The sequence below is a fragment of the Xenopus laevis genome, chromosome 7L, assembly GCF_017654675.1.
Source record: "Xenopus laevis strain J_2021 chromosome 7L, Xenopus_laevis_v10.1, whole genome shotgun sequence".
Taxonomy (NCBI): Eukaryota; Metazoa; Chordata; class Amphibia; order Anura; family Pipidae; genus Xenopus; species Xenopus laevis.
In genome coordinates, this window is record NC_054383.1 from 128,374,241 (window position 1) to 128,386,598 (window position 12,358).

The 12,358-nt window shown below is 38.8% G+C and overlaps 1 protein-coding gene across 1 annotated transcript; it reads left to right on the plus strand.

Annotated features, from left to right (window-relative positions):
• The first annotated feature begins 2,446 nt into the window (after nt 1-2,446).
• LOC108695939 (formyl peptide receptor 2) lies at nt 2,447-3,606 on the plus strand. The gene has a single exon (XM_018224887.2). It carries the CDS (start codon nt 2,448-2,450, stop codon nt 3,519-3,521), a length of 1,074 nt encoding a protein of 357 aa, XP_018080376.1. The 5' UTR covers nt 2,447; the 3' UTR covers nt 3,522-3,606.
• The last annotated feature ends 8,752 nt before the right edge of the window (nt 3,607-12,358 follow it).

Sequence of the window (12,358 nt, forward strand, 5' to 3'; positions counted from 1 at the left end):
TTTAGTCTATTTAATGCTATTTAATTGAGGTTAAGCACTAGCACTTTGTGGGGCGAATTATCAAGGGGGGAACCAACAGATATAGAATCACGAGATTAAATGGATTAATTGAAATCAAATTACATAGTGACCATATATAACTTTTTGTGTGTTTTTTCTGATCAAAAAGACGGGGATACTTTCTTTCTTTTCTCCTATACAAAAATTGAATACTGACAAAAGTCAGATCCCCTCCTTTTAACCACTTTTATACATCTGAAGTTAGATCATTCCTTTTCATTGTGATAATAGTATCTCTATAATGGTAACTTCTTGCTTCTGTTGTAAAAGTGCACACATAAATAATATGAGCAGCTACAGTTTACAGTTTACAGTTTAGCTACAGAGGGGGTAAAATAGATAAAAGCATTGCTAAAGTAATACTCAAACCCATATATTGGTGCCATATATACCACACAAAGCTTCCAACAGTTTTGCTAGAATATACTGAGTTGTACAAGTTGCAAATTTATAATAGTTTCTTTTTGTTACTGATCCCTTCAGCTTCTATCTAGGAATAAAAACTTCTCTTTTTAGTTGCAGTGGTTTAAATAGGTGACACGATGGTTACACGTATTATTATCATTATGTAGGGGACTGATAAATAGTTTCCCCATTTATTGTGCAATCCCCTGAAGTTTGGTCACTGAAGGGCCCCTTAGTTTATTGATATCGTGACCTTTAGATTTTTCTAGTTTAACCACAGGGTGGCAGTGTGTTGACAGTGTTTACAGTGCTGATGGTAAAAGTGAGGATTTAAAACACATGTAATCTGGAAAATATAAAATTATTTATTTCATTTATTTATTTAATTTTGAGACCCCTATGCTTTGCACTTGAGATGTGCATCTCAAAGCATTGTATTTATTAAAGTGATAGTAAACCCTGCTGCACTGCTCAACCACATCAGGGTTGCATTCTTAAACAATATTGCCCAAAAACGTCCCCCTGTCTCTCCAGGAACCTTGGCTTTATTAAAAATGCAAAAAAATCCTCAAATGAGACTCTGAGCTGATCTGTATAAATCTGACTCCCTGTTCTTTGTTCCTGTAATTGGAGTTGGAAGCTTTAAGCCCAGTTTCCCAGCACTGAACAAGTCTGTCCTTTATCCCCATGTTTGATTCCAGTGTCATATAATAACCCCACAATTGCACAATAATCTCTGTATGTAAGATAAGAGCAAGATGGATCACATAGTGCTGGAAATAAGAATTCTCATTGGTCGACTTTCTTGCATCTGTAATTAAGTTTTTGGTCAGTTGAATTCTCATTGGTGAATTGGTTTGCATGTGTGATTTTTTTTTCAACTTCTATAGAGAACTAGGGGGCGCAGTGAGACACTTTCATAATTGGGTTTAGTGTCCCTTTAAAGCTGCCAACTATGGCACCTTCAAGCAGGTTTTTAAAAAATTAACTAAATATAAATAATATTAATAATAATATAAATAATAATAATAATAATAATAATAATAAAGAACAAAGATCATGGGAAAGGTTAGTTTTTATTATTTATACAATTTTTTTCTTGTTACAATTTTTATTACTTTCTCCAAAATGAAGCCCAGATTAGTTTCTCTGATCTCAATCAAAGGAACTTTCAGATAAGTATGACACAGGCTTCCTAAATATTTCTGCATTTTTTATCTTAGGCAAACACCTTTTAGAAGGAATATTCAGAAACATTTTTTGTTTGGAGCTTTTTGTAGTTATTTTGTTTGTGGGCGGCCACATTTAACCTTGTAATAACATCTTATTTCTGGCTTCTAGAGATGTATCTAATTCTAAAACTGACAGCTTTCACTTATGAAACATATTGTAAATACGTCTCATACTTGAAAGGGCCTATATGGTAAAAAACGAATTTGCCAAAAAAAAAAAATCTCCACCACCACCGGATACTTCTTTTTCAAATCAAGTGGCAGAGGATTGGGGTGGGGGATAGTGGGAATCTTGTTGGCTTAAGCATGTTGGATCACTTCCATGCATGGGCTTGACAGCAACTTCTGTAATGTGCATGAGCTGATAGGGCACTCTGAGGTCCAGTGCCTAAAGCGCACAGAACAAAAAACAGCCCTGCATTAATTCATATTTTCACATTTACAAAGAAAAATGTATTTATTCATTCTTTCACAAATTCTCCACCACAGTTGTTTTTTTCAAGATGGTTGCCTGTCTCTGGAAGCCATCTTGCTAACACTTACTATTCAAATCTTGACCAAAGTTGGCCATGGCTTCTGCAGGTTCCTCCTACATTAATTTCTTGTTTTCCAAGTCCTTGTTGCTGCTAATCTAGCACTTCTCCAACTCCTCCACACATGAAGGGCATATACTATAATCATAGTCCAAAAACATAATTATACATGTAATTTTGATTTACAAAATGCTAAGAGTCTGTATTTTGCTTGCATATGGCAGGACATCTCGGACAGGAGAACGTTTCTCTTTCCCTTGACTTTGAAAATGGCACAGCTGAAGGAAACGTATTCCTGGAGGATTCTGTAAATGAAGATATCTTTCGTTTGATGCAAATCATCTGTACAATATGTTACAGTTTAAGTTTTATCCTCGGAATTGTTGATAATGGACTGGTCATCTGGATTGCTGGGTTTAAAATGAGTAAGAGGGTGAACAGCATATGGTTCCTCAACCTGGCTATAGCTGATTTTGTTTTTGATATCTTCTTTCCGTTCCTAATTACAGAGACGGCAATGGAAGGACGTTGGCCATTTGGTCAGATAATGTGCAAGGTCATTTTTACTGTTCTTCACCTAAATATGTATGTCAGTACCTTCTTCTTAGTGATCATCAGTGTTGACCGCTGCATCTCGGTCTGGTGCCCAGTTTGGTCAACAAATCACCGAAGTTCAAGGTTAGCAACTATTATCTCAGCAATAACCTGGATGTTGTGTCTGGTTTTAAGTTCACCTTATTTTGCTTTCTATACTACAGAGCATGACGAGAGTGAAAATGTGATGTACTGTGTTCCCATTTACGCATATGATTATCACACTGATAAATGGAGATATAAAATTCTGCTCATTACTAGGTTTGTTGTTATGTTCCTGGTTCCATTTTCTATCATTCTTCTCTGTTATGCACTCATTATATTGAAAGTGAGAAGAAGGAGGCAAATCAAAGGATCATCTAGGACCTTCAATGTTATTATTACGATTGTAAACTGCTTTTTCTTTTGTTGGTTCCCATTCTATTTTTTACCTCTTCTGGAATTTATGAATGTGAAAATGAGTGCCACTGGAGAATTTGTGATGCTGAACATCGCATGCTGCCTGGCGTTCTTTGAAACTTGCCTCAATCCCGTGATCTATGCCTTTATTGGCCACGACTTCAAAAAGAGTTTCATGAAGTCAATACCATTTTCCCTTGAAAACTTTTTCAAAGAGAGATGCACCAACAATGACGAACATCAGTCTGATAACATAATGAATCTGAATAGCAAACTTACCACTGTGGAATCATTCTAGAAGTCACTGACTTTGCTTCCATTTTTGTGGGATGGTTGCTTTGTAGACTTCAATGTAATACGTGTGTTCTTTAAATGAATAAAAAGCCAAAAGATAACTGCATTCATTATTTGTTTCCACTGTTGTTTTTGGATTGACTGTTGTTGATTGAGATTGACTATCCTTGTGTTAGAGGTATGACAACTTCAAGACAAGGCTCTGGTTGACCAACAAACATGTATGCTAAGAATACCAATATGGTGGCATCATTTTAGATATGATTTGGGTAGGAAATTCACACAATGTCGCCCAAAAAGGTAGAAAATACCTGCTTAAAGGGGTGGTTCACTTTAAACTTAACTTTTAGGGGATTATTTATCAAAGGTTGGGTTTTTTTATACCTCAAATCAACTTGAATGAACTTTCAACCGGAATGGCAGCTTATTTAAGAAAAACCTCTAATGGAAAAAAACCCAATTCTATGAGTTTGAAAGTCAAAAACTCGCATTAATCGAGTTTTTGGTGGAAAATAACTCAAATCGCTTGAATTATTAAATTTTTTGGGCAAAACCCTCCCAAAAAAAATGACAACATCATGCAGGCTGGTAACAGCTTCAAATGGTTCAAGGGACCTTTGCCATTGACTCCTACATGACCTTACAAATTTTAGATGGTGTATTTTCAGATTCTAGCTATTTCCAGGGTTGATGTATAATAAATCTTGAAAAATTTGAGTATTTTTTTAACCAGAAAATGTGAGCTTTGACCAAAAAATACAACTCAAAAACTCAAATTATTGTGGAAAACACAACTCAAACCTTTATTAATCTGCCACTTAATATGTTATAGAATGGTCAGTTCTAAGAAACTTTTCAATTGGTCTTCATAATTTATTTTTTATAGCTTTTTAAATATTTGCCTTCTTTCAAGTTTTCAAATAGCGGTCACTGACCCATCTAAAAACAAATGATCCGTAAAGCTACAAATTTAGGGGCACATTTACTTAGGGTCGAATATCGAGGGTTAATTAACCCTCGATATTTGACCGTTGAAGTAAAATCCTTCGACTTCGAATATCGAAGTCAAAGGATATATCACATTTCCTTCGTTCATACGATCGAAGGAATAAATGTTCGAACGATTCAATCCTTCGAATCGAAGGATTTTACTTCATCGATCAAACGATTTTCCTTCGATCAAAAAAACCTAGTAAAGCCTATGGGGACCTTGATGCTCAGTAGGTTTTAGGTGGCAAAGTAGGGGTTCGAAGTTTTTTTTAAATAGTCAAACGATTTTTAGTTCGAATCTTTCGATTCAAAGTCGAAGTAGTAGTCGAAGGTCGCAGTAGCCAATTCGATGCACGAAGTGGCCAAAAAAACATTCGAAATTCGAAGTATTTTTTAATATATTCCTTCACTCGAGCTAAGTAAATGTGCCCTTATTGTTACTGCTCCTTTTTTTTACTAATCTTTCTATATACATATTCCAGTCTCTTCAAATCAATCCAGAGTAAGTTGATACTAGGGTAAGTTGAGCCCTAGTAACCAGATTGCTGAAAATTGCCAAATAAAAAAAGCTATATAACTCAAAACCACAAATAATAAAAATAAAACCAATTGCAAATTGTCTCAGAATATCACTCTCTACATCATACAAAAAAACTAACTCAAAGGTTAACAACCCCTTTAAAATGTAAACGTTTATACCAGTTGTACGTCAAGATTATATTAAGACACCATTCAATTACACAATAGTGCCAACTCAAATTCTCAAAACTCAAGAGGGGCCCATTTATCAAGGGTCGAATTTCAAGGGTTAAAAAACCCTCACATTTGACCCTCTAAGTTAAATCCTTCGAATTTGAATTCGAATATCGAATTTGAAGGATTTAGCGCAAATGCTTTGATCGAACGATCGAAGTAAAAATCGTTCGATCGAATGATAAAATCCTTCAAATCGAACGATTTTAAGCGATCGATCGATGGATTTTGATTCAATCAAAAAATGTTAGAAAAGTGCTGGGGAAGGTCCCCATACGCTAATATTGAACCTCGGTAGGTTTAAAGTGGCAAAGTATTTTTTAAAGAGACATTACTTTGACTATCGAATGGTCGAATTGTCAAACGATTTTTACTTTGAATCGTTCGAATCATTTGATTCGATCAAATTCGATCGAATTTGACCCATTCGATGGTCGAAGTACCCAAAAAAATACTTTGAAATTCGAATTTTTTTTCATTCGAATCCTTCACTCGAGCTTAGTAAATCTGCCCCATGATGTATACAATAGAGGAGTCAGAGTTCACAGACCCACCTCATGTCTGCACTCAATATAGTCGGTGGCTGACTCAAGATATGGTTCATAAAGCTTTACTAAAAATTCATGTGAATGTAGGGCCCTATAGGGATACAGGCCCTATAGAGTTAATCTTTTCACCATTTCCTTGGGTTATTGGGTAGAATCCCTGTTACAAAATAACCTTTACAGTGATAGGCTGAGAGATTTGATGACACTGCTCCGTCTCACTCCTATATAGTGAGTGCAGGGAGTGGCCTCTTCCTCTTTTGCCTCTGGATGTGATTCCAGCTGGATGTGCTCAGGGGGACTGAGTGCAATAGGCCCAGAAGAAGTCATGTGTCCAAGTCGGGGACCAGGTAACCCCGTGAATGAGGAACAGATATACTAGGGCAGACTTGTCATAGTCTCTCTAGGAGAGAAAGGCAGAGAGGTTAGAGAGAAAGAGCAGCTGAAGCTCCAACAAGGATTTGCAGTAAGGGAGTAGCTTCCCAGAGGCTCTGTGTGTTGCCTCCAGTCAGGGACCTCAGTGAGGAGGGACTGTAGGGTAGAAGCTGCTTCCTGACAACTTCCAGGAGGGAAAGGTTGTGCTGCAATTGCCTGTGTACTCTCTGTGTGAGTCTGCCTTGTTCTGTGTGAACTCTCAATATGCTGTTTTCCTCAACTCCTGCGTGACTACTGAAACCTGTGCTCATTTGCCCTTTTTGGCATAATAAACCGTTCCTGATTGTTAAGAACCTCCTGGCGCCCAAGTTGTTTTGTGTGCACAGTAGCCAGGGGGGGATGTAGTTGCACTACACCATAGAGGGAACACTTCCACTTAGCGAAGGCCCTGCCCTGGGTGTAAGTCACGTGTAACCCATGCTCTAGTGTTCTAGCTGGTGAATTAACCCCGAGTGGCCCAAATAGGTGTTACATGAACATGTGAACAAGCCACCAGGGCCATATGGCATACACCCGGCCTCTAGTTCTGATTTTCTCAGATTTGCTTTCATCTGGTATGGTACCTATAGATTGAAGGAAAGCTGATGTCACTCCTATATTTAAAAAGGGATTACGATCTCAATTTTGCAATTATAGGCCAATAAGATTAACATTTGTGGTGTGCAAATTATTTGAAGGCTTGTTAAGGGATCACATTCAAAATTTTGTCCTAGTGAATGGCATTATGAGCAGCAATCAGCATGGCTTTATGAAGGATACATCATGCCAGAAAAATTGAATTGCTTTTTATTATAACAGTGCCTCACAAACAACTGCTTTCTAAACTAAAGTCTGTTGGACTTAATGAAGTCATTTGCACGTGGATAGGAAACTGGCTACAGGATCGGGTACAGAGGGTGGTTGTTAATGGGACATTCTCTACTTGGAGTAAGGTTCTTAGTGGGGTCCCTCAGGGCTCGGTATTGGGTCCACGATTATTTAACTTGTTCATTAGTGACTTAGGGGAGAGTATTGTAAGTAATGTATCAGTGTTTGCAGATGACACAAAATGATGCATCCCAATTAATTCCATCCATTCCATCCGACATCCTTGGAACAGGATCTTGACAAACTGGCAATCTGGGCAGCTAAGTGGCAGATGAGTTTCAATGTTGATAAATGTAAAGTCATGCACCTGGTATGTAAAAATATCCACTTATACCCTTAATGGGACTGCACTAGGCAAATCCATAATGAAAAAGGACCTTGGTGTCAGGTTTGGACTGGGATTCAAAATAGGCCCTGGCATTTTAAGTACACAGAGGCCCAAACAGCGCCCCACCAGCCCACTAAATAGTGACTGTCTATGGCAACTTACAGCAGCCCCTCTGGCATTCGCCAGAACCTACAGGTTGCCAGTCCGAGCCTGCTTGGAGTCCTTGTAGATAATAAACTTGGCTGTAGCAAGTAATACCAGTCAGCAGCATTAAGGGAAAATAAGGTCTTGAGTTCCCTTAAAGGGACATAGATTTGTGGGAGGAGGGGGTCATTCTTCCACTGTATAGAGCACTGGTAAGGCCCCATCTAGAATATGCCGTACAGTTTTGGTCTCCATCACTCAAACAGGACATTATTGTATTAGAGAGGGTACAGAGAAGGGCAACTAAGCTGGTAAAAGGTATTGAAAATCTTAGCTATGAGGAAAGACTGGCCAAATTGGGGATGTTCACGCTGGAGAAGAGGCGCTTAAGGGGTGATATGATGACTATGTATAAATATATAAGGGGATCATATAACAATCTCTCTAATGCTTTATTTACCAGTAGGTCTTTCCAGCTGACACAAGGTCACCCATTCTGATTAGAAGAAATTTTGTTTCCAAAATACATACATAACTAAATTGTCTTAAACAACAATAGGCTTATCTACTGGCAATATGAAAATCTAGAAAAAAATATCTTTCTACTTCTGCAACTCCCACCAGAAAGTTAACTTTAATTTAATTCATAGTCTTGAGCTGTTTATCCGTCCATTCCCCATATTGTCCAAACTCCTGAGCTCACTTGCAACCCCTTCTCTTTTGCACAGGTGATGACTTTAACTAGATCAGACTTAATAGCATGGTGTAAAGTGCAGTGTCATAAAGCAATATGCAATTTGTCTAGATTTTGTCTTTTGTTTCAAACTAGTTTTTGTGCTGAAGGATTCAAGAGTAGAATGTATTTGTACCAATAAAGCTGAACCTTCACAGCACCTCTGGTGAAGTCAATGATCCCAACAGCCAGTATTTTCAGTTGCCATGTCATTGATTAAAAAAAATAACAATTTAATCCAACTAAAACGTTCACCCACAGAATATTATAGTTATTTACAATCTGAACTTGCCCTGTGGCTATTTAATGGGCAGATGACATGAACCATTCAGTTTTGTGCTTCTAAACAGTATATCTTGGATTCCTCATTGAGAAAATAGCACTATTCCCAATTTTGGAAGAAAGGAATCCAGTTGCAGGTGAAGTTCAAAACTTGTTTTGGCCTTGGGCTTTGTTTGTTTTACATATTTTCTTGTTCTAGGAACATCCCACCGTGTCCCATAATTTTCTCTAAATTGCACCAATGAGAATGCTGCTGACCATAAACCAGTTAAAAAAACAAACGTAATTACAGATGCAAGAGAATCGACCAATGAGAATGCTGATTCCCAGCACTATGTCATACATCTTGCGCTTATCTTACATATAGAGATTATTGTGCCATTATATGACACTGGAATCAGACATGGGGGTAAAGGACAGACTTGTTCAGTGCTGGGAAACTGGGCTTAATGTTTCCAACTCAAAATGCATGAAAGAAGAACAGGGAGCCAAATTGATACACATGGGATTCTCATTGGAGGGTTATTTTGCATTTTAATGCTGCCACTGACTGTGGATATTTAGGGGGAACGTTTTATTGAGCAATATTGCTTTAAGAATACAACCCTGATGCTTGACTACAGCTCCCAGCATGCCTCAATCTTGACAACAGAGTAAAGTGTGGTTGAGCAGTGCGGTAGTTTTGGGGTCTGACAAGCACTGTTTAATTTTGCATAAACTGAAACTTAACTCAAGACTTAAAGGAAACTATACCCCTCAAACAATGTAGGTCTCTATAAAAAGATATCACATAAAACAGCTCATATGTAAAGCCCTGCTTCATGTAAATAAACCATTTTCATAATAATATACTTTTTAGTAGTATGTGCCATTGGGTAATCATAAATAGAAAATTGCCATTTTAAAAAATAAGCGCCGCCCCCTGGGATCATACGATTCACGGTGCACACAAACATACCAAACAACCCAAAAATGTTACTGTAGGTCACATGAGCCAATTAACAGACAGAGTTTTTAATTTAACTCCTTTATATCATCATATCTGTCTTGTGTTGATGCAACTTCTTTAAAAGGCAAAAGGGTTTGCAATTGGGTAGTAGGTCCGGTTTTCGGAAATTGGACAGGACACAGAATAGTAGTAAACAGAAGTATACAGACAGACGTACAGAACAGGTATGGGACCTGTTATCCAGAATGCTTGGGACCTGGGGTTTTTATGGTAGACAAGTGTTCTGTAATTTGGAGCTTTCTGTATGACAGGTTTCCAGATACCTGATCCCATACCTGTATACATCATTTACTAGTTTTTACAATAGTTTTACAATAGTATGCATCTTCAGCATAAGACTGGGGTATTCAGTGTTGGACTGGGGGGGTCTGGGCCCATGGGGTTGCCACATGCCCCAGGGGTCTGCACATGCCACCAGATACTCCACCACCCCCATGGGCCCCCCAAGAACATACCTGCTTCATGTGCTTTATTTCTTCATGTGATCAAACGGGGGGGGGGGGGAGGTGAGGTCTCAGGCATTTGAGAAGCAGGTCTGGGATGTTCCATTGGCCCAGTCCAACATTGGGGTACCTGAAGCCCAGTGAAAGACGAACCAAGGGCCCACCACCCTCTACCTCAAAACACCCAGCTGCAGCCCCTTCTGCTGATCACTGACCAAAAGTTTTATGGCAACCTCCCTGCAATGAACCATCCATCGTTATGCCTGAACTGGTGGGGCCCATTAGGGCCAATATTCGTCCTGTTTCCCACTGCCAGATACAGTATCTACTAAATAAAAGTTTGTAAAGCTCAAACCCAATAAATAAACCAACACTTTCTGACAAGACAAGATCATTCTGCAGACAATTTCACAGCAAACCTCCCTGCCTTGGCTTTAAATTGACGGCCCAAACGAGCACAGTGAATGGTGTCCTGCATTTCAATATTGTGCCACTAGGTGTCTCTGTTGTACAGACTCATGTCCTGCAGTAGTATCAGCTCAGAATAAACCAATAGCAGTGATTTAAGTGGGGCAGTGTTGTTTGTGGGAACCCTGCAAAAAATATCCAATAATATATATAATTTTTTTTTACCTTTGAGTCTATAGAAATATGTTTTTCTATATAAATCACTGTGTTTTGCTTCCCTGAAGCCACAAGCTATTAAAGTCATGCTGACCTTAATTTTTATAAAATACTGTATATAAAAACTTTTTGTATTAGTCTTTATTTATATAGAAAGACTTTATCTTAATGTTTATTAACAATTCCTATTTTTAGCAACCTTTCATTTGGTCTCGAATAGGTATATAGGCCTATAGTAAAGGTTGGTACAAACCGGTTTGGTGGCTAGTGATGGGCGAATTTGTCCCGTTTCGTTGTGCCGAAAAATTCACAAATTTACTGTGAAATTTGCGAAACGGCGAAAAATTCATAAAACACAGATGGCGTCTTGTTTTGGATGTTGGTGTCAGTCTTTGGACGCCGGTGTCCGTTTTTTTGGACAACAGCGAATTTTCACCAGGGAATTTTCACAGCAATTTTGTGAATTTATTCGCCGGTGGCGAAACGCGGGAACTCACCGCAAATTTGTGCCTGGTGAATAAATTCGCTCATTGGTGGCCATGGGAATCAGGTCTGAGCCCACAAGTGTCAGGATTCACTGGGTTTTTCCCTGTTTCCCGAAAACCCAATCCGACCCTGCTAGTATCCCCCGATTGCCTTTGGATGCTGGAAATTGTTGTAAGTAGGGATGCACCGAATCCCCTATTTTGGATTCGTCTGAATCACCAAATCCATCGTGAAAGATTCAGCCGATTACTGAACCAAATCCTAATTTGCATATGCATATTAGGGGTGGGAAGGGGAAAACATTTTTTACTTCCTTGTTTTGGAAGTCACACAATTTTCCCCCCTGCCCCTAATTTGCATATGCAAATTAGCATTTGGCTTCGGTTCGGCCAGGCAGAAGCATTTGCCCGAATCCTGCTGAAAAAGGCCGAATCCTGCCCAAATCCCGAACCGAATCCTGGATTCGGTGCATCCCTAGTAGTAAGGACAGCACAGAGATATGAAGGCTGAAGGTTTATAATCCGTGGATTAGGATCTTGTGATTCTTGCTGTAAAGCTTTTTATTTTACCCTCTGGGTGCTGAATATAACTTGTATCACGAGGAAAGGGTTAAACTCTTCCCAAGCACAAGCTGGATGAGCCCCATTCATTGTACGTATGTGAATGTAACTATGTCCTCATGATCAGATTCACTCCAACCTCATGTCACACATAAAACCCCCAATCACACGCCACACGCAACTGCACATACAAACACGACTGTTCTATAGTGATTAGACAGTGCCGTGGATCACAAGGGAATATAAAAGCCATTAACACTAATCCATTGGACGTAAGAGTGAAGGAAATTGTTACAGTTATTTGTACTCTCTCTCTCTTAACCTATACCAAGTTCAATACAGTTAGTCCCTGGGTTATGTACGCGATCGGGTCTGTAGCTTTGTTTGTAAAAGAGAAGGAATGTGGTCTTTAGTGATGGGCGAATTTGCTTGGTCTCGCTTAGCCGAAAAATTTGCGAATTTCACACGAAATTTGCAAAACCACGAAAAATTCAGAAAACAGTGCCGGTGTCTTGTTTTTGACGCCGGCGTCCAATTTTTTTTTTGACGCCGGCGTCCAATTTTTTTTTGGACGCCAGATAATTTTTGAGAATTTGCGCCTGGCGAATAAATTTGCCCATCACTAGTCGTCTTGCTTTTGGG

Excerpts from the sequence above, each read along its gene's own strand:
- LOC108695939 (XM_018224887.2), top strand. The coding sequence starts at position 2,448 with ATGGCAGGACATCTCGGACAGGAGAACGTTTCTCTTTCCCTTGACTTT.